Source organism: Antechinus flavipes, chromosome 1 (genome assembly GCF_016432865.1).
Source record: "Antechinus flavipes isolate AdamAnt ecotype Samford, QLD, Australia chromosome 1, AdamAnt_v2, whole genome shotgun sequence".
NCBI lineage: Eukaryota > Metazoa > Chordata > Mammalia > Dasyuromorphia > Dasyuridae > Antechinus > Antechinus flavipes.
In genome coordinates this window covers 612,117,724-612,139,211 of record NC_067398.1, presented here as the reverse complement: position 1 = coordinate 612,139,211, position 21,488 = coordinate 612,117,724, and the positions used below count along the sequence as shown (strand labels likewise).

Below are 21,488 nucleotides of genomic sequence, written 5' to 3'. Positions count from 1 at the left end.
AATGTGAGAGACAACATGTGCATATATAAACGCAGAAAAATTTCATAAAAAATCAACACAAAGGAACTTTAAAGGGAAAGGCACTAGTGATTTCCTAAGTCCAGGGAATTCCCAGGTGAGGAAACCACAAAAGTCAGTTGACACTTCATCTATCCCCTCACATACACATGCATTTTGTGTTGAGTGTATAGATGCATATGTACACACTTGCACATACACATAGTGCATATGCACATGTGTTTACATACATGTATATAGGTGTGTACATATATACACACTATATAACATGTATGTATTTTGTATTACAGATGTGCCAGCTGACTTTTGTGTTTTCCTCATCTAGGAATATATACATATAAGTATACATATCTGTGTTATATATGCATGTGTTACATACAAAATATATTTATATTTATACACACACAATAATAATGAAGATAGTTCCCTGCATGTAGTATCATAGGGGTGTTGTTATGTGGCTCAAAAGCAGCCACACAACCCCTCCACACACACCTTCTTCAAGGGAAATTTAAATTCCTGCCAAGAAGAGAGTAGGAAGTCGAGACATGAAACTACCACTCTCTTTTCCTCAAAAAGAGGGAATACTGGGCTAGCATTATATCTGTCTCCTTCCTTAAATATTATTCATCGAGGGGATGTGGTTTTAAGGTTCAAACTAAACTTCTGATCACTCTTCATTAATAAGGAAAGGAGAGCCGGAGCTTTTTATCCTAGGCTTGATTCCCTTCCCACCAAATTACCATTTCCATAATGAACATATTCATAACAGATAGCAAAGAAATCAATTTATACAAATTGATAGCAAGACAGAAATCAAAGAAAATATACATAGAATAAATATCACTTAATACAGAATGAAAGGGCTCTTCTATTGGGAATATGGTAACTCAGTTCAATCAAGGCAGTCCCAGATCTCACTAAAAAAGAAATTCTCCAAAGATTCTTGTATAACAAGCTGAGAATGGGAACATGAAAAAGACTGTTAGTCCCTCTCATTTCAGCTTCTTCCCAGAGTCTAATTCTCCCTTTAGCAACCTGAAGTGGAGTTTGTATTTTTTATCTTCTCTAAGTTGGAAGGCAGAAGCCCTCAAAGTACTATAATGCTCAGGTCATCACCAGTCACTCCGAATTTTGTCCTGCCATTCAACTTTGACAATTCTGGGAGAGTGAGGTTGATGACTTTGTGCAACTCTGCCCCACTTAAATTCAATTTACCAGTAAGTTAAGAGATGACCCATGGTGTCATTATTCCTCTGAAAATGAAGGATGAACAACAAGGTTTCAGTGGCTGATGAAAGCCAAAGAAAGTCAAGAGACCGAATCTCTTTTCTCCTAAATTCCACCCCAACACTTCACATAGATGTGAGATGTTAGAGAAAGACTCATGTCCATAAGCATTGGGATTTCAGTTATTCTCTTCATAAAGAAAATTTGTCTATCAAATTCAACATTTGGATAAGCAGTTATCTTTTTTGCTATTTAAGAAACTTCATTTAGAACATGTGATTTCAAAGACAAAGGGAATTCTCTGGGTAGAAAATCCCTCCTCAAGTGCAAATTATTACCTCTTTTGAAACCTGGCTGCTGCATTAAAATATCGTGACTACTCTAGAATTTTATGGCTAATTTGTATCAGAAGAGGAACTTAACTACAGGTCTTTCTGATTCTAAAACCAGTCCTCTGTATAGTACACCATTCTTCATCTCATTAACAAACCTTAATGGTCTAGAAGCTTGCCCTTTCTTTAACTTAAACATGTCTTTCTTCAGAGAACATCTATTTCTTATATTCTGTCATGAGCAATCTCATAGGCTTTAGAGGCTCAGAGACTAAGTACTTTTTTCCCTTTCTTTTCATTTATTCAAGACACATTTAATAGGGGGAGATAGCATTGTCTAGTAGAAAGACTCTTGAGGATAGTTGGATGGCACAGTGAATAAAGTACTGGCCTTGGAGTCAGGAGGACCTGAGTTCAAATCGGGTCTCAGCTACCTATCACTTCTTAGCTTTGTAACCCTGGGCAAGTCACTTAACCCAAATTGCCTTGCCAAAAAAGAAAGAAAGAAGGAATTCAATATTGGGACTAAGAAAAAGTTCAAATCGCAGCTTTGCCATTAATTGTGTTACCATGCAAAAACCACTTTGAAGAAATGTGTTACCATGAAGAAACTACTTTAGAATAGTGGAAGGAGAACTGGCTTTGGAATCACTGAACTGGGGATCAAAGATTGGCTCCGCCATTTCATCTATATGACCTTGGGCAAGCCATCTCACTTACCTCTGGGCCTCAGGATCTTTATTTATAAAGTGAGAAGACTAGACTCTATGGTATCTTGAGTTCCCTTGCAGATACAAGTCTATGAACCTAGCTTACTCTTTGGACCTTTCTTTCTGTAGAAAGAAAGTATTAAATTAAATTATCTCAAATTATCCCTTTCAGTTGCAAAATATCTGGTAAAATGATCAAGAATTTGCAGTGCTCTTTCTTGGAAAATGATACTGAATTGTCACAAGATACATAACAAAAATCAGCTAATTAGCATTAGGAATAGCTGGGAGATCCTTCAATAATGATGAATCTTCCAATTTCAGCTAGTATGGAGAACAAGGGAACTGTGCTAGCAACCTGCAGAGATTGTTCCATGTTTATGCTTCTGCCACAGGCAACTAACAAAAATTCGTACATTAAGAATAAAGGGCTCTTCATGCTAAATGAGAAAACAAAAGGACTAGAGAATAGCCTCTTTGGTATCTAGCTCATCAGGGAAAATGAACTGTTCTTGGCAGAACAGAAAAAAAGACCCAAGAGAAAAGAAAAAGAAAGACTCAAAGGAGAATGCAAGTTAGGGACTTGAGGGTCAAGACTTCGGTGTATGGAGAAAGAAGAGCCAGCATTTAAATTTTTTTTCCCAATAAATCTTTGTTTATTTTTTTAAAAAAATTTTCAATATTATTTTATTTTCCAAATACATGTAAAGATAGTTTTCAACATTTACCTCCCTCTCCCCCTAGATAGCAAGTAATCTGATATCAATGAACTATTTGACACTTTAATTTTTGCTTTATGTTTATTATCATTAGAGGAAACTAAGTGAAACAAGAAATAGAGTGGCTTGGACTTGGTGGCAGAAAGACCTCAGTTCAGATCTTATTTTAGACATATAATGCTTAACTTCTGCTTGCTTCCATTTCCTTACCTACAAAATCGAAGTAATATCTGTAGTATCGACCTCACTAGGTTGTTGTGAAGATCAGCCAAGACCATAAAATGCTTTGTAATACATACAGCACTAGATAAATGTCAGCTATTTTCAAGGATCTCCACAACTGAAGATAGAATCATAGACAAGATAATCTCTGACATGAAAGAAGTAGATTCTAATAGGAGAGAGTAAAGATTCCTTTCTCTTCCATCTCTTGCAACATATCATGCCTTTCTTTTTTGTCCACAAATCTTTTCATAGCCTCTTCATAGCTTTTTCCCCCTTCACCATTTGTTTCTGCCCCTCTTTACTGCAGTGCTGTCACCTTCCCCACGTCTCTTTCCCAGATTTTATTCCAATGGTGCCCTTGTTATTTAAAACAACAAACAGAAATACTGGAACAAAAGATTTCCTCAAATATTTAAGATCTATTCTAATATGGCTACTGATGATGTAGACACCAGATGATGGCAGGCACTAAAAGTTGGGGTTCAGTCATGTGAAGAGTTCACAATAGCCATTCTCTTTGACAAAAAGTAGTTTGTTTTTTGTTTTGTTTTGTTTTGTTTTTAGGGGAAAAGATTATATACTAAATGAAGGGATACATTAGATCCTGGAATTGGTAAATATGAAATTGAGTGGGAGCGCGTACAAAAACAAGTTCCTCAGTGGAGCTCACAATTATCCAGGAGAAAGAGAGCACCCCGAGTTTGGGGCATGCCCTTAGCTGGCAGGCTGAGTCCTGAAAGAGACTTAGCACCTTGAAAGAGTTAGTTAGTTAGTTGTAAAAAGGAGAAGTGGGGTTCAGAAACTTAGGGGAGTTAGGGGAGATACCATGTGGCATGGGGAAAAGGTAAGAGGAAAGACACCACGAGGCAGAGTGCTGTGACAGACCGACCCAAAGGAAGGCAGCAGCAATGGGATGTCCCATAAGTAGATTTTATAGGGAAAATTTAACCTCAGGGACATGACTGGGATTCCTGACAGGACATGGCAAGATGAGACTGCTGGAGAGGATGAGTCTCAAGAGTTTGACATAACTTGGTGTTTCAGATTGGACAACTTCCCCAGAGGTTGGGATTATGAAGCTAAACTGCTCTCTATCCATGCCTTCTTCCTACTTGCCTCAGGGATCAATTCTTTAGTTTCTCTCTGTCCAAACTAGCGTTCAGGACCTCATCAGCTGCTACTTCTTGGTTTGTGCGTACTATACTAGTGTCCCATAGTCATTTTCATCTAGATTTAGAATAGCACAATAATGTCTTTTGCCTTATTATTAATAAACATTTCGTTCAGGACTGGTGTCTTTCCACTTTTCAACTTCTCAGACCTCAAAGAAATCTTCTCTGTGAGCTTCCTGACCTCCTGAATTTTCTCTATATATACCTACCCAATTGCTTCTTGTTTTTGGATTTCACTAAGGCTACTTTGGACCTTTGGTTATATCATTCCCTAGTAGCTAATGTGCTTTGAATCTGCCTCAAATTGCCTAAAGAAAAATCAACCACTTTCTTAACATCCTCCCTATACATTTTTCACTTTGTCATCTTCTGTTTCTTTGCCCAAAGCCTTCTTTTTCTCCTGTACTGTGCACTCCAGCCCCTCCTTTTGTCTTTTGATATCTTCAGGATCCATCTCTAAGATTACCTCTTCCATGAAGTCATTCTTATTCCTTTTCAGGCCAAAGTTATCTTTGAGATTCAAACTTTGATTATCCTAGTTCTCAAGGAACAATCCTTCAAATCTTACTTTTTAGTCATTTTTCAGTTGTGTCCAACTCTTTGTGATCCTATTTGGGGTTTTCTTGGTAAATATACTAGAGTGGTTTGCCATCACTCCAGCTTATTTTATAGCTGAGGAAACTGAAGAAAGCAGAGTTAAGTGACTTAGCACAGAATAACACAGCTGGTAAGTATCTGAAGCTGGATTTGAACTCAAGAAGAGGAGTCTTCTTGACTCCAGATTCATTGCTCTAGCCACCATCCTGTCTAGCTGCCTTTGAATCCTACAGTACATCTTTATAGAGCATTATGCTGTTTGCTATGTCATGCAAGCTAGTCTTATTTATCTTAATCAAAAACTAACTGACTTCAGGGACCATTAAATTTAGCCCTTTACTATCAGCTTTCAGTATGACGGGCATATTGCAATTAAATGCTCAAGAAACACTTACAGCAACCAGGTGGTAGTGTGAAGACAGCCCTGAAGTTAAAGTTAGGAAAATTTGAGTTCAAATAGCACTTCACTGTATATCCCTGAAAAAGTCATTTAATCTCAGCCTCAGTTTCTTCATTTGCAAAATGGGGATCATGATAACATTTTCCTCCTGGGGTTGTTAGGAGGATCAAATTAGAAAACAGATTTGTAACCTCAAGTTGTCTGAAATATAAATGCTAATTATTAGTATTATTATTTAATTCTTCTCCTCCACACTCACCTATAGTTGCTTCTACAACTTAATCTATTTTATCTTAGATATAAATTTTACAGCTTGAGTGAAGAAATTAAAAAACAAAATAAAAAATAAAACTAAACCCTTGCAAAGAGGAATTTTCTTGGCAGAATTGCAAACTGCATTCCTGAATCAAATCCCCCAAAGAGATCAGATAACTACCTGTCCCTGTTGCTGTAGAAGTGATTCTTCCCTATTTGGAGGAAAATTGGACTACACTGCATAGGTATCATCCAGCTCGAAAGTTCAATGATTTCACTTGGATCTACCTACCGAAAGGGGTGAGGCTAAATGCTTCCCCTTCTTCCAACCTGCACTCTTGAAACTTGAACTAACCCCACCCCCAAACATGCAATTACTATATTTTTTAGTTCCTTGATGGAAAAGGTCATGCATCATGGTACCCTCACAAGGTTGTTGGAGGAATCAAATGAGTTAGTGTATATAAAGTGCTTTGTAAACCTTCAAGTACTATATAAATGTCAGCTACTATTATTGTTAACATTGAGTACAAGCTTGATCAATATTAGTTGAATAAAAGAATGAATGTACTGAGTGTTTGCACACACTGAGAAGTACCTGCCAAAGAACCCATTCCTTTGCTGGATTGCCATCTCTTCTACCCCCTAAATCTCACCCTTTCTTCATAGAATTTTGAGATCTCAAAAGGAATTTTACTACGAATTCAAATAGAGCACCACCCCTGCATATTCTTTCTACCTTTAGCCCTTTCCTAACTCTACCAGCACATCTCAGCCGCACTTGGCACATGTTCAAAAGTTGGATAAAGTTCCATGGACCTCATAGCTAGAGTTCCAAAGATGGGCAGATAGCTTTCCATTGGTTATCACTGACTGAGTTGTGAGGTTGAGTTTGTAGTCATGTAGTTTGGTCTGTTACTTCTTCTCAGCAACTGTGCTGCTCTCAGCATTAAATCAGAAACCTTTATTTTGAACAAGAATGTAGGACAAGATTAGTGTCCTGTTATCGGTTTATAAAGCATGAGAAAGCCAGGCAATTCAACAGAATTTTGTTGTTTTAATGTAGATATTTGTTTCATCACTTCATAGTATAGTGTTCCCTATGTAACAGGTACTATGAACTGAAATGAAGTGTGGAAACCAGGCTTTTTTAGTCATAGAACTGTAAAAGAAAGGAAGGAAGGAAGGAAGGAAGGAAGGAAGGAAGGAAGGAAGGAAGGAAGGAAGGAAGGAAGGAAGGAAGGAAGGAAGGAAGGAAGGAAGGAAGGAAGGAAGGAAGGAAGGAAGGAAGGAAGGAAGGAAGGAAGGAAGAGAGAGAAGGAAGGAAGAGAGAAAGAAAGAAAGATGTCTAAGTAAAGTTGGAATCATTAAGATAAGGAGACTGAATAGCTGATAACATAGGAAAAGAGAATCAGTTTAACCTTCTATGGTCAAGGTAGGAAGTCCTGAGGTTTCTGGGGGCTTGGAGCTGCCTAGAAAGGTCCTAATGGTTTCCCCTTCACTTCTCCAGACATCTTGAAATCCATTCACCTGACGCTAAGCACACTGTCATCCTGCGGAGCAAAGATTCAGCCACAGCCCAGGCATGGTTCAATGCCATCCATGCCAATGCTAGCGATCTGCTTACAAAGGTCATCGCAGAGGTCAAAGAGCAGCTGGGGAAAAGTGGAATTCCTGGGAGCCGAGAGATCAGACATCTAGGCTGGCTTGCAGAGAAGGTATGGAAGCTATTTTGTTATGTTCTATCTCCTGGGGTGTTCATGTCCCCAAATCCCTCTTCACTTTTTGCAGCTTCTGAAGTCTATCCATATAGCAAACTCTCAATTACCCATGAAATAATTTCATTATTATCAAAAAAAAACACACAATGTCCACTATCATCATCATCGTCATTTTCAGATTTGGCAGGGTGAGATTCATGGGATCATAAATCTAGAACTGAAAGGGAAGTGTATTTCAATTTAATTAATTTCAACAAGGGTTTATTTACCACTTTGTACCATACTTTGTTCAATGTTCTAGGAATATAACAAAACAAAAACAAACCTCAACGTATCCACCAAACATACTGCCAATCTATAATATTATTATTTCTAGACCTATCAGTTGAGAGACATGGAATCATAGAGTTAAAGGTCCAAGGAACCTTAAATACCATCTAGTTCAATCTTCTAATTTCCTAAATGAGGAAATCAAAGCCAAGAGAGGTAAAGTGTCTTAGCTTTAATTTTAATTTTTTTTACTTTAAAAATTATTTATTTTTAATGTAAAAAAATAGAATTTCAAATCTCTCTCTTTTCAGCTCCTCCCCAACCTACTGAAAAGCCAAGCAATATGATATCCATCATACATGTGAAATCATGTAAAATAGAGTGCTATATTAGCCATATGCAGGAGAGGGGGAGAGCAAAAAAATAAAGTGAGTAAATTATACTTCAATTTATACTCAAAGTCCATCAGTTTTCTCTCTGGAAGTAGATAGCATTTTTTTTTTTCATCATAAATCTTTCAGAACTGTCAGAAAGACTCTTCAGCAAAGGGTCCTATCCAGGGTCATGCAAATAGCATGAATTAAAATTTGAACTCAGATCCTTTGCTTCTAAATCCAAGACTCTTCTCCTCTCTCCCAATTTTATATTAATACAAGCACTTTGATCCCTCAAATTCCTTGCTGTACCAGCAATTAAATGTCCTTTGCAGCCAGTTTGATGGGAGCTAATCCTGCCCCAGTTCAAAAGTTTGAAGCTTCAGAATTGTTCTTTAGTCTGGTAACTGTTTTCTGGACCTGATTTTGTTTTCAAAAGAACACTTGGCTTTTTAGGGCAGCCTGACCTTGCTGTCACTCACACTGTAATAGGCTCTACAAGGGAATAGTCAGCATCACAATTACAGCATGTTAGGTCTGAGAGACACTTAATTGTGTCATTTGGGAAGGACCTGCCTGACCACACTTGAAAATGACACTACAAAACAATGATCTGTGAAATGTGTTTTCCTCCATTGTTCTTTGTTCCTCCTGGCTCTTACTTTGTACTTAGTTCCCAAGTTCATGTTCAATGAGAACAGAATGGACTGGCTTCTCCCCAATCTCCCATTGAGTTCAAAAAAATGGAAAGGCATTGGAGTGGGTTGTTTGTGGAACAATCATAATCAAAAGAAATTATTATAACTTCACCATCTTAGGCTTTTCTCATTTCTTAAATGATCTGTATGAGAACACCGTTTTAATATTTATAATTGGATTATAAAGTCTTAGGCTAAGAAAGGACCTGAATTGTCACCTTGTGTAACTAGTCCCTGAACAGGAATCCTCTCTACAATCTACCCACTAAGTGACTGCCAAGCCTCCCTTTTTAGATTTCTCATTGATGATCCTGGGTCCCTACGTGGGGTTGGCAGAGAAAGCTTGAACTACTGATAAGATTTCTCCCTGAGGCAAGCAGGGAAGGGCACTGATGGAGATCACTTCAACCTTACAATCCCATCCTGCTGTGGAAGTCATGGATAACCCCACCTTACTGTATCTAACAAAACCAAGTTATGTCAAACCCTGGAGAGTAAATTTCCCCTATAAATTTGTCCGTGGTCCAAGCCATAGTTAGCCTGCCATGGCATTCTACCTCATGGTATCTTTCTTCCCCTCCCCTCCCTTGTATATCATAGTATCTTTCTCCTTACTACATCCCTTCCCCATGCTTCCTGGTGTTTTTCCTCCTTATATAGCTAACTAAGTCTTTTAGAGTGCTAAATTCCTCTTTAGTCTGCCAGGCAATGGCATATTCCCACCTCGTGGAATATTTCCTTTCTCCTGCTTAATTGTGAGTTTCACTGGAGAACTTGTCTTTTCTATTATTAATTGTTATGTGCTCTCCCCAATCTATTTCATATTTACTATTCCTATTGGCTGATCCTCCTGCCTCAAGTCTTTCTCCTTTCCCTTCATGCTTTACCCATCTGACATAGAATTTTCCCATAGCATACATCTGACTGCGCTACTTCCCTATTCAATAAAATCCCTCCAGGATCAAATATAAAATCCTATTTGGCATTTAAAGCACATCTTAGGTGAGCCGAACCAGGGGAACATTGTACACAGTAACAGCAAGATTATGTGATGATCAACTATAATAGACTTAGCTCTTCTCAGCAATACAGTGATCCAAGACAATTTCAAAACACTTGGGTTAAAAAATGCCATCTGCACTCAGACTGAAGTGGAGACTGAAAGCAGATTAAAGCATACCATTTTCACTTTTTTAAATTTGTTTGTTAGCTTTTTCATTCTCATGGTTTTCCCAGTTCTGATTTTTCTTTCACAACATGTTTAATACAGAAAGATGTTTAAAGATTGTACATATATAACCTATATCAAATTGCTAGCTGTTTGGGGGAGGGAAAGGAAGAAGAGAAGAAAAAAATTTAGAACTCAAAATCTTACAAAAATGAATGTTGCAAACTATCTTTACATGTGATTGGAAAAAAAATACTATTGAGGAAAAAAAATAAAGAACATCATAACTTACTCCCTTGCTACATTTTCAGGCATCTTGCACCCTAGTAGAAAGCCTTACACCTCAAGTGTAAGGCCATATACACTGCATTCCAGTGAATCTGATCTCCTTGCCAAATCTCCAGTAAGACAGACTCTCCATCCCTCAACTCTGAGCATTTTCCTTAGAAGTCTCCCATGCCTGGAACTCTTTCCTTGCTCAACTCCTCCTTCTCTGGCTTCTTCATAACTCAGCTAAAATCCCACCTTTCACAAGAAGCCTTTTGCTACCCTCCTTAAATTTACTCTTTTCCCTATGGGATAATCTGCACTTTATTCTGTATAGTATATCTTATTTGTACATAGTTGTTTACATATTGTCTCCTCTATCATTAGACTATGAACTCCTTTTTGAGCAGAGCCTTTGGGAATGAGAGTGTCTACAATGCTCAGTGAATGAATGAAGTATTAATTAAGTACTTACTGTATGCAAAGCACTGTGCCAAGACAGTCCCTGCTCTCAAGGAACTAATCAGGAAACAATAAAAATGGAAAGTTTTAGCTAAAAGTCAGATAGAGCTAGACCTAAATGTGTTTCAAAATGTTTATATTGACTCTCTTTGTCATGGGAAAAAAAATAGAAATTACAAGGATTCCTATCAATTGGGGAATGGTTGAATAAGTTGTAGTGTCTGATTGTGATGGAATACTATTCTGCTATAAGAAATGAGTACAGTGATTTTTGAAAGACATGGAAAGACTTGCATGAAATAATGAAAAGTGAAATGAGCAGAACCGAGAACATTAGTAATAGCAATGTTGTTTTAAGAATGACTTTGAGCAAATAAATTATTTTGACTATCATAAATACCCGAATTAACCATAAAGCATATATGAAGAAAGATACTTTTCGTATTTAGAGAAAGAGCTGATAACTAGAAGTCTGTATAGAATAATTTAACATATCTATATGTAAATATAGATATGTATCTATTTGTATCTAATGGTAGTCATCTCTAGGATAAGGAAAGAAAAGAAAAAATAAATTTACATAATAACTTTATTATATATGTAAGAGAAGTAGCAAATTATACATAATAGATTTATAGTTTCATATGTGATCATCTTTTATTATACTGTTATAGAAATGCTGGTTTTATCTCATAAATTAAAAAAAAATTAAAATTAAAAAAAAAAAAAGGTCCCATGGTTCTTAGAGCATAGCAGCCATGCAGATGGCAATGTAATTTTTTTTATGTCATTTAAACTGAGAAAAATCATATCAGTTTCTGACATGTCGAGGACTTTGGTGACAAAAGCATTCTTTTCTCAGTTTTCAATAGATTTGACTATAATACTTGTAGTGCCAATTGCCAGACTACAGCTCCATTAGAGTTGCTTCCCAAGATGATGGCTGAGGGAGATGGGTTGGAAGTATTCTCTGGCTCTTGGGCTCATCCTGGGCTATCTTTATCAGCATCTCTGGGGAGATAGTGGTCAGTGCAGGGATGATTATGGTTAGATTTGATTGGTATATGCTTCATCCCATTTCTTCTCCAGGGTCTCTGGATTCTCCTACTGTGAGTAGCAGTTGGCTGGCAGTTGGTGGGGTGGCCAGTTCCTTCTCCATTGGAGTTGCTTTCCATGGCAATGACTGAGGGATAGTCTAGAAGCAGGACCAAAGAGCAGGAGGATGTTGCTATCACCAGGATTCATACACTAACCTGCTTATTATTGGCTATTGGATTGTAGCCATTGCTAGTAGTGGTGAGGAAAGTGGATCCCTTCTCCTCAATGATTTCTCCCTTCAATATTGGCACATAGTGTGTACCTATTAAATGTTGTTAACTTCAAACAGTCCTTTCTTAGCATGATCTTTAGTTTCTGTATCTTCTTGATTACCTTTCTCTGTATATACCATAGTTTATCAATGTCTTCCTTAAAATATGGTGCTAGAAATAAGCATAATGTTCCATATGTGATCTGACCAAAACAGTAGGACCATCACCTCTCAAGTCCTACAGCTTCTGACTGCTGCTGCAGTCTAAGATCACATAGCCTAGTTAGAATTTTGTTTTTGTTTTTGTTTTTATTGCTATATTCTGCTATTGAATCATCCTGAGCTTTTGCTCCATTAAAATCTCCAGATCCTTTTTTTCCCAGATAACCTTTTATTTGGTAATTTTTCTGTCAAGTATTGTGAAACTGTTGTTTGAGATTTTTTTTAAGCCAAATATAAGACTTTGAATTTTTGCCTATTAAATTTCATTGTATTGGATTTGTGCCTATGTAGTACAATGAATAAATCCCGATTCAGAAACTTACTAACCATGTAGCTCTAGGAAAAATAACTTAACCTCCCTCAGGCTCAGTTTCCTCATGTATAAAATAGAAATAATAACAACACTTTACAGAGTGATTATGATCTCACGTGGGATTATATATGTATATATACGTATATTTATACATGAAGAACTTTGCAAACTATAAAATGTTATAAATATGCTAGCTATTTTTATTATTATTTATCCCCATGTTCTAGGATGTCCAACAATTTAGTTGTCTAAATAAAATACTCAAAAAAAAGCACAATCTCTACAGTATCAAATCTTTTACTTTTTTGTTTATACATATTTTTCATTTTTCCAGTTGCGTGCATTTTTTTACATTTGTTTTTAAGATGTTGAGTTATAGATTCTTTCTCTTCTTCCCTCCCCAATCCCCCCACTACTCATTGAGAAAGCACATGTAAAGTTAAAAATCTCTTATTTCTTAATTTTTTTTTATTTAGAAGAGAAGAATGGAAAGTGATAAAGTCAGTTAGTCAATAAACATTTATTAAGTGTTTACTATGTGCCAGATATTGTGCACAAGATATTACTTGGGAAGTAGAATTCACAGAAAAAAAATCTCTCTTTTTAAATACTTACATTCAAATGGGGGAAGACAATATGTAAGAGAAATTGGTGAAATCAAAAATTTGGGTGGGGGATAATTAGATTTGAACTCAGATCTTCCTGACTCCAGGCCCAACACCCTATTCACAGTTTTGCCCAACTGTCTCTTGATTTTGATCTGAGCTGACTTAGGAATCCACCTTAAAAGTAAAGAAAATTGTCTCCAGCTAGCTCAGAATCTGTTGCCTTTCATCCTAAAGTGTGAACTTTGGAAGTGGCAGAATTTTGGTGTAGCCTCCACATTTTTTCAGGCATGAACTCAGCAAGGTCAACCAAACCTGAGATATTTTATGATGTAAGTTTCCAAGAAAATAAAAAGAGAAGGATGATGGTATTTATATTAGAATAACTGTTTTGAATTGAAATCTGTGACAGTCACTGGGAAGAGAGAATAGCTATTATTCTAGATATGACTAGTAATATATGTTGAAATTGAAAACGAAATTGCACATTGGTGTTTTATATCAAGTCCTGCTCTTGCTCTTTACAGAATTGTTGCTAAGACATTACAAAAACATATTTATTCAGGCAAGGGAAAATAATCCAGTTTACTTAGCCTAGCATTCAAGGTTTCCTGGGCCCCTATCTCTAATTTTTAAAATTCTTTGTTTCAGCCAACCCAGGAGTTGATGTTCAGTCATCCTCAACTCTTCATGACCCCATTTGGGGTTTTCTTGGCAAAGTTACTGAAGTAGTTCGCCAGTTCCTTCTCCAGCTCATTTTACAAATGGGGAAACTGAGGCAAACAGAGTTAAGTGACTTGCTTAGGGTCACACAGCTAAGAAGTATCTGAAACCAAAGCTGAACTCAGAAATATGAGTTTTTCTGACTCTAGGTCCAATGCTTTATCCACTGTGCCATTTAGCTGTCTCTTGTCTATATCTAAAAAATGTATGTGCTATCTGTGTGCCTTTGAGATTAGAACCTGGCTGAATTTTGTTTTTTTGTCTCTGAGTTCTAGCACAGTGGATGACACATAATAAATTTGCTTTTGATTGATTCCAACATGCAGGTACTAAGTGCCTACTATGAGCCAGGCCCTGTGCTGGGCAAAGGGCATTCAAAGACAAAAAAAATAGAAATAGAAATAAAATGATCAATAGCAAAATCACTATCCTCTTAAAAGGGGAATCGTTTATAAGATTTATAGGATTTCATGTTCAAAAGGACCTTAGAGAACATCTATCTAGTGTTTTTAAACTTTTATGTGCCATATATTCCTTGGAGCATCTGGAGAAGTTTATCAATTCCTTAGAATAATGTTTTCAAAGACCTAAAATTAAAATAATGAAGATTGTAAAAGAAGCTAATTTTATTCAGATGCTGTTATCAGACTTAAAAAACAAACAAATTCAGGTATCTCTCATTAAGAAGCCCTCATCTAAGCCAAATAATTTCTTCATTTTTCAGTTGAGGAAACTGATCAGAGTGATTAATTTATTCTCCCAAGATGATACTTCCTAGTGGAAGAGTTGGCATTCAAATCCTGGACATCTGAATTCAGATACTCTTGTCCCTCCACTTTTGAGTGTGTTTAGTCCCATTCTTCTGTTGCTGGCAGTAATAATTAATTCTAAACTGTAACTAGGGAGAGAAAATTACAGAATAAATAGGGTAGAATAAAGTGAGAGTCTTTTGTCTCCCTCTGCCCAGAAAGGTTCATGGCTAGTACTCTAACTGGGTACTATCTGTCAAAATAATTAATAGGTTCATTGCCAGGCATTGTAGCTTAACAGTAATAAAAGCAAATAAAATGTATTTTCTGAGGAAATTATTGTTATCATGATGATAGCAATATGTGGAGAAGCAGATTTGTATAATGGATAAAAAGCCCTCCAAAGTCAGGGAGAATGTCTATAAGTCCCACTTCTTGACTCTTACATGGTTTTTTGTCCCTGAGCAATTTAATTCTCTTAAATCTATATATTGCAGAGTAGGTGAGGACCTGTATTTGTAGGAGGGAATTTCCTTCCCTGCCTTTCTCTTCCCTGGAATTATCTATACCAGTGAAATCACATGTTCAGTCCACAAAAAGAAAAGAAAAGAAGAAAGAAATAAGGAAAGAAAAATCATGTGTCATGAGTTTGAAAGCTATTACTTTGATATATTGATGTATTGGCAATCTCATCCAAGTGGATATTCCCTCCAGTGATGTAGATTTCAACATATACAAACCCCTCTAATTCCTGTCCTATGCACCTTTCCCCCTGTTTTTCTATAAATCTGTCCATAGAAGTCCTCTCCCACAATGGGAAAATTACTAATGATATGTCATATTGTTATAATAAGAGTATTTTCTTCAATGACAAGAGAAGATATTTTATTGTCTTTTTATTTGAAATCCATCAAAAGATTTCCACAAAGCAAGGCTCAAGGCTAAAAATCCAGATGGGAATTTTTTTTTTGGAACAACTATTTAATACTGAAACTTACAATAGTGTCATATGAGTCTTTTTTTTTTTTTTGGCAAAATGTTACAATGGGTGGCTAATCCTTCATACTGTACTTCCTCTGGCATTTCTTGTAACAACACAAATCTCAGTTAATTCTCTTGGTATTTGTTTAGCTATAAAATGTGATCTCCCAGAAATTCAGCTGTAATTTACCTTCAATTGATGCTCTGTTGTCTTTGTCCTAAAAGTATTAGGTTTTGATTTTGTGACTGGATAAAAGCAGATCTGGGGGAGAGGCTATCTATGCAGTGATATATATGATTTAGAATCTTTAGAATCAGCATGTGAGATACAAACAATTGAAACTTGGAAAAATGTTGTTCCTCTAAGGCTTCCATCTGACCCCAATTTAACCAAATGTAGGCATCACTATTTCATTGAAGTTTTCATACTAATTCCTAGGATCATATCCCCAGAGCTGATATATACTTTAGAAGCCATTTAGCCCAACATCCCTCATTTTTCCAGTGAAGAAAATGAGATTCAAGAGCTTTATCGGTTTGCTCAACATCATAAAGGTAACAAGCATCAAAGACAGGATATGAACCCAGGTCCTCTTAATAATAGAGCCAGTGTTCTTTCTACTTTATCACACTGCTCTAGTACTACTTTGTGTCTATTTATTAAACTCTATTATCTAGAGTTTATCTAGTAAAGCACTCTAATATTGATATTCTTTTAAAAGCCCAAATATATATTTTATAAATACAGGATTTTAGGGAGAGGAGGCAAGAAAAAGTAAATTAAAAAGCTATATTTAGGTCTGTAGAATCAAGTTGTGACAAAAGCCTTGGAGTTTGGGTTTGCAATCAGTTTCTCAAATATTATTTTTGCTACAATCTAATTGATTTAACTGTGAAAGAAAGGTAGGGGAAGGGTATAAGCATTTTAATAGCACCTACTATTTGTCAGTACTTTTAAAAAATTGTCTCATTTGATCCTCACAATGCCCCTGCTGTTCTTATTCCCATTTTACAATTAAGGAAACTGAGATAAATAGTGGTTTAAGTGATTAGTCAAAACTAATCATCATTAGAGCACTAATAATAATCACAAACATTTTTATAACATTTACTATGGGCCAGGCATTGTGCTAGTCACTTTACAACTATTATCTCATTTGATTCTCACAATACTGTGAGGTAGGTGTTATTATTGTCCCCATTTTTACAGATGAGGAAACTGAGGCAAATAGATTAAGTGATTTGCCCAGAGTTAATAAATATCTGAGACCAGGTCTTCTTGACTGCAGGTCTGTGCTCCATCTACTGTGCCATCTAAAGGCCAGCTTGGCATGTGTATGTAAAATGCCCAAGAAACTGGTTACTCAAGAGATAAAATTTCCAGTCCCTAAGTGGGCTGGTCATTTCATTTCTGCTTTCTGTGACCAGAAATCCAAGGAGTGTCAAAGGACATATCATCTTGTCTCATATGATATTTGTGAAGAAAAGTTAATAAAATAAATGAGAAGCAACCCACATTTTATATGTACATATAGACAAGGAGCACTTATTCGGTGGATAAAACCATCACACAAAAACCAGTTTCTACCCTTATCTTTATCAAGATAATCATGAGCTTGCACACTGATAATGAAATTTAGGAAATTAAGGAAGGAGAGACTATTAATAAATACGGTAATCTAGACAGTCTTCCTTGAAGGAAGCAAGGATTTTAAGAAATGAAAGAGGGAACATAAAAAGTATACAACAGGCATAGGGAGGGTCCCCAGGGTATGGGAATGGGATAATCCAAGCAAAAATATGATGAGTAGATAGAATAATGGGTTTGGTGGCATAGTGGATAGAGTGGAGTCAGGAAAACATATCTTCATGGGCAAATCTGGCTTCAGACACATACTAGCTATGTGACCCTGTAAAAGTCTCAGTTTCCTTATCTGTAAAATGAGCTTGGAGAAAGAAATGGCAAATCATTCTGATTTCTTTGCCAAGAAAATCCTAAACAGAAAAAAATGCTTGGAGAGGATTAATGTAAAATAAGTCTTACTTATACACTCTGAAGTCCAATTGTAAAGGGCTTTAAATGGGCAACTAAGGAGACTATTTTATCATAGAGTCAATAGGGAGTCATTGAAGGTTCTTGAGCAGAGAAGTGGTATTATTAGATACATGCTGAAAAAAATAGTTCATCACCCAATTTACCATCAACATTGACATTTTTCTTCTACTTCCTTAGGCCAGGTAAACAGTATAGGGACTATCTCTTAAATGCCTTGCCAGTTAAACTAGAGGCATCCCAGGGGCAAAAGTAAAATAGCATTGGGCTGGGTAAAACAGACCCACTGGAAATCTGGGTTTTGACAGTAAAATTAATAGACTGGTATTTCTGGAGTTTCTAAATATATCAAACATACCATCAGGCAGTAAAAACTGTCTACCCTAAGTGGGAATTTCCCACTTTTTTTTTTCCCTTGGAGGAGATATCTCTGACCTAAGGAAACTCCTATCTGATAAGGAAAGGAAATTAAATTACTATCCTGGCTTGCATCATCCCTAAATCAAGACTGTTTGTTATTCCAGATAACACAGATTGTTAATGCAATTAAGTGTTAATAGGCCTGTTGTGCTGCCTGAGGAAGTAGTCCTCAGACTCCAATGTGAATTGCCTCTGAGACAGAGAAAGTAGGAATAAAATCTGGCAACAGCTTGGTTATCTCCCTTTTGGTCTTTTGTTTCAAGCATTTAAGAATAAATGTTCCAATGTGAATTTAACTTAAATTGGTCCCCTCTTCCATTTTCTCCTATAAAGTAGCAGCAGTTTTAGACTTAAGAAAGAAAAAATAAAACCAAAACAACAAAAAAATTTTTTAAAGAGGGAAGCTGTGATGACATCATCAAAATATATACTATCCTAGCAGAATTTGAGACTGTTGAATTTGAAAGGGATGTTAGAGATCAATTGCTCCATTGTTTTTCAGGCATATCTAACTCTTCAGGATTCCATGAACCATATACTGTCCATAGGGTTTTCTTGGCAAAGATACTGAAGTGGTTTTTCATTTTTCTCTTTGGTGGATTAAAGCAAATCTGCCTCACTTAAATCTAATTCAGGCACAAGTCAAGATGTCATCCCATGATATAATTGTTCTTCTTAAAAATGGACCAACTACAATTACAATTTGCCCAGATTCTGAAGCTGTATTTGAACTCCGGTCTATCCACTAAACAAATTGCTCCCTTGATTCTCAACTGCTGTACCCCAAAACTCCTTCCTCTATTCCAAGACTTCCACTTTCCCTCCATACTTTCCTACTCCAACTGTAGTTTGTTTCCTGCTCTTCCTGGCTTGATCTAAGGAAAGTAATTTAAACAAACAATTTAAGAACCTGCACAGTTATCTAAAGAAACAAAGAAGAAAGGCAAAGAATAGAGGAGAGCAAGAAAGAGGAAAGGAATACCAAGTCATTTTATGGTTTTCTGGAGACCTTACTTCCAGAGAAAGCTTTCTTATTATCAGCTTAAACATGCAGTATTCTTTGATTTCTCACAGCAAAGAATGCTGTCCTGGGCACAAAAAGGAGCTTATCCAAGAACCCACCTATCTAGTTCAACTCTTTCATTTGACAAGTAAGGAATCTAAGAGCAAGCAGTTTGTTGAGTATCACAGTTTATAAATGGCAGATCATGAACTAACTTTAGACATTTATACTTTCCACTATATCATTGCCAGTTTAATCTCCTGACTCTTCCCAGCCCTACCCCCAATATTTCAAATGCTCCTCTTATTCTGCAGCTTATTACTGAAATTCTAAACTGAAACTCACATTTTTGAGAGCTTTTTCCTTATGGTTCATAGCTCTACCCAAGATTACCCTTGGGAATATCAGAATCTGGCTTATTTCTAGCTCTCAAGAAAAAAAAAAAAAAAAAGGAATGGAGCCCATATGTAAGTATTCAAGCTAACCAAACATCAAAAATAGGACAGGCATTATTTTAATCTGACAAATAAACTTGAAGCCCAAAAGACTCAAGATAAATTTATCTGGGCCTCTTTGACTTCTTCAAAGATCTATGTAACCCTCCAGATTAACACATATAAATGTTAATTATTTGTATTATATTATGATGCAATGAATTCAAGTGTTATATACAAGTTAGGTCTTTAAATCAGTACTTAAAGTAAAAATGAACTGTGGCCAAAAATATCTTCTCTGTAGTAAACCTCCAAGGCAAACATCATCTGGAAGAGAGAAGGAAAGTTGGGAATTAGATTCCTGACTTCTAAATAAGGAATGGCTCCAAGGGCTAGGTCCGTTTTGTTGGGGAGCCAACGTGGGCATGAGCCAAGATGAAGTTATACAAATCCCTGCCAATCCCAGCTTAGTATCCCTCCCTTGTTTCTCTCCCAGAATTCTCCATCCGAATTTCACCTTCTCCTGCTGCTCCAGAGGAGCACCAGGGAAGGATGGGGGAGGGAGACCTAACAAAAGTCTAGGGAGCAGATTCACATTTCCTATCTCATATTCTCTCCAGATCAAGGCTTAGTGAGTATGAAATAGTCAGCAGAATCACTAGAACTATTTAAATTGTTATCATTTCCATTCTTTTTTTTCCTTCTTTTATCCTTCCCTCTCATATAGTTCACTCTATATGAGTTAAATGCAGGCATGATGTAATTCTTGGATTCTCATTAATTACAATGCTAATTTGCAAATGGATAAATTCCTGAATTAGGAGAAAAAAAGAAAAATTTAAAATGTATGTATATTGGTTCTTGACAACTGCTTTTTGTTTTGAGAATGACTTTTGTTAATGAAAAAAAATTAGAACTTTGACATATACCCCCATATTATCCCTTTTGATCTTTCCTTCCTGTTTTTTTCCTACCTCCAACCTTTGTACAGAAGGAAATAAGGTGACACAGTGGATAGAGTATTAGGCTAAGACTAAGGGAATCCAGAACATAAGTTCAAATGTGGCTGTCAATACTTAATAACTATATGATCCTGGGCAAATTATTTAGTTGTTTCCTGCTTCAGTTTCCCCAGCTGAAAAATAAGGATATTAATTGTACCTAGGTCGCAGGGTTATTGTGAAGATCAAATAAGATTATGTTTGGGGAGCATTATTTCCTTCCTTTTTTACAACAACTCTATGCGGTTTCCAAGACATCTATAATAAGATTTTATTCCATTTTTATCTTTGTGTTCTTAGTACCCCATACAAGACTTGGCATGTAATAGACATTAAACAAATGCTTGCAGCTTGACTTACTGATTGATTACTCCCTTTTATAGATAATGAGGTGAAAGCTCAGGAAAGTTATGTATTTTATCCAAGGTTATATGTCTAGAAAGTGGCCAGGCCAGAAGTGTTCCTTCCATTGTGATTGGGTGATCTTTTTAAACTATGCCACCCATTAAAACCTTGGGAAGGCTACCAAATATGAGGAATCATTAACAACTTCATAAGCAGTACAGAATAAAAGGTACCAGACTACAAAGAAGCAGTAGTTTAAGGCAGGGCTTCCTAAACTTTTTCCATTCACAAGCCCTTTTTGCATGATCCCAGGTATATGAATATGTAAAATAAGTATACAGATCAAGCATTTACTAATAATATAAATCATAATTTTGCAACCCCACATTCAGTTAAGAGATTCTATGTGGAGTTAGGGAGCCAAGATGGCAGAGTAAAGGTAGGAACTTGTCTCTCTGCCAAACTGCTCCAAATTCTTTTAAATAATGACTCTAAACAAATTTTAGTGTCAGAACACCTCCAAAGATGGACTAGAACATTTTCCAGCTGAAAAGAATTTAGATGGACAGCAATAAAGATCTGTGATACCAGGATGGGAGTCACACCAGCACAGTCCTGGACCCAGCCCCAGTCCCGGCTCTGGCCCCAGCTGGACTTATGAATTAGCAGCGATACTGTGGCTTCCAGATTTATCAGCTCAGAGAACCAGGGA

General features: G+C 36.5%; 1 protein-coding gene across 1 annotated transcript in view; it reads left to right on the top strand.

The window, feature by feature from the left end:
* The window catches only part of SNTB1 (syntrophin beta 1), a 321,902-nt gene that overhangs the window by 185,946 nt on the left and 114,468 nt on the right, over nucleotides 1-21,488 (top strand). Inside the window, exon 3 of the mRNA XM_051971026.1 lies at nucleotides 7,169-7,376. Coding sequence (XP_051826986.1) covers nucleotides 7,169-7,376 — 208 coding nt within the window. The remainder of the gene's footprint in view (nucleotides 1-7,168; nucleotides 7,377-21,488) is intronic.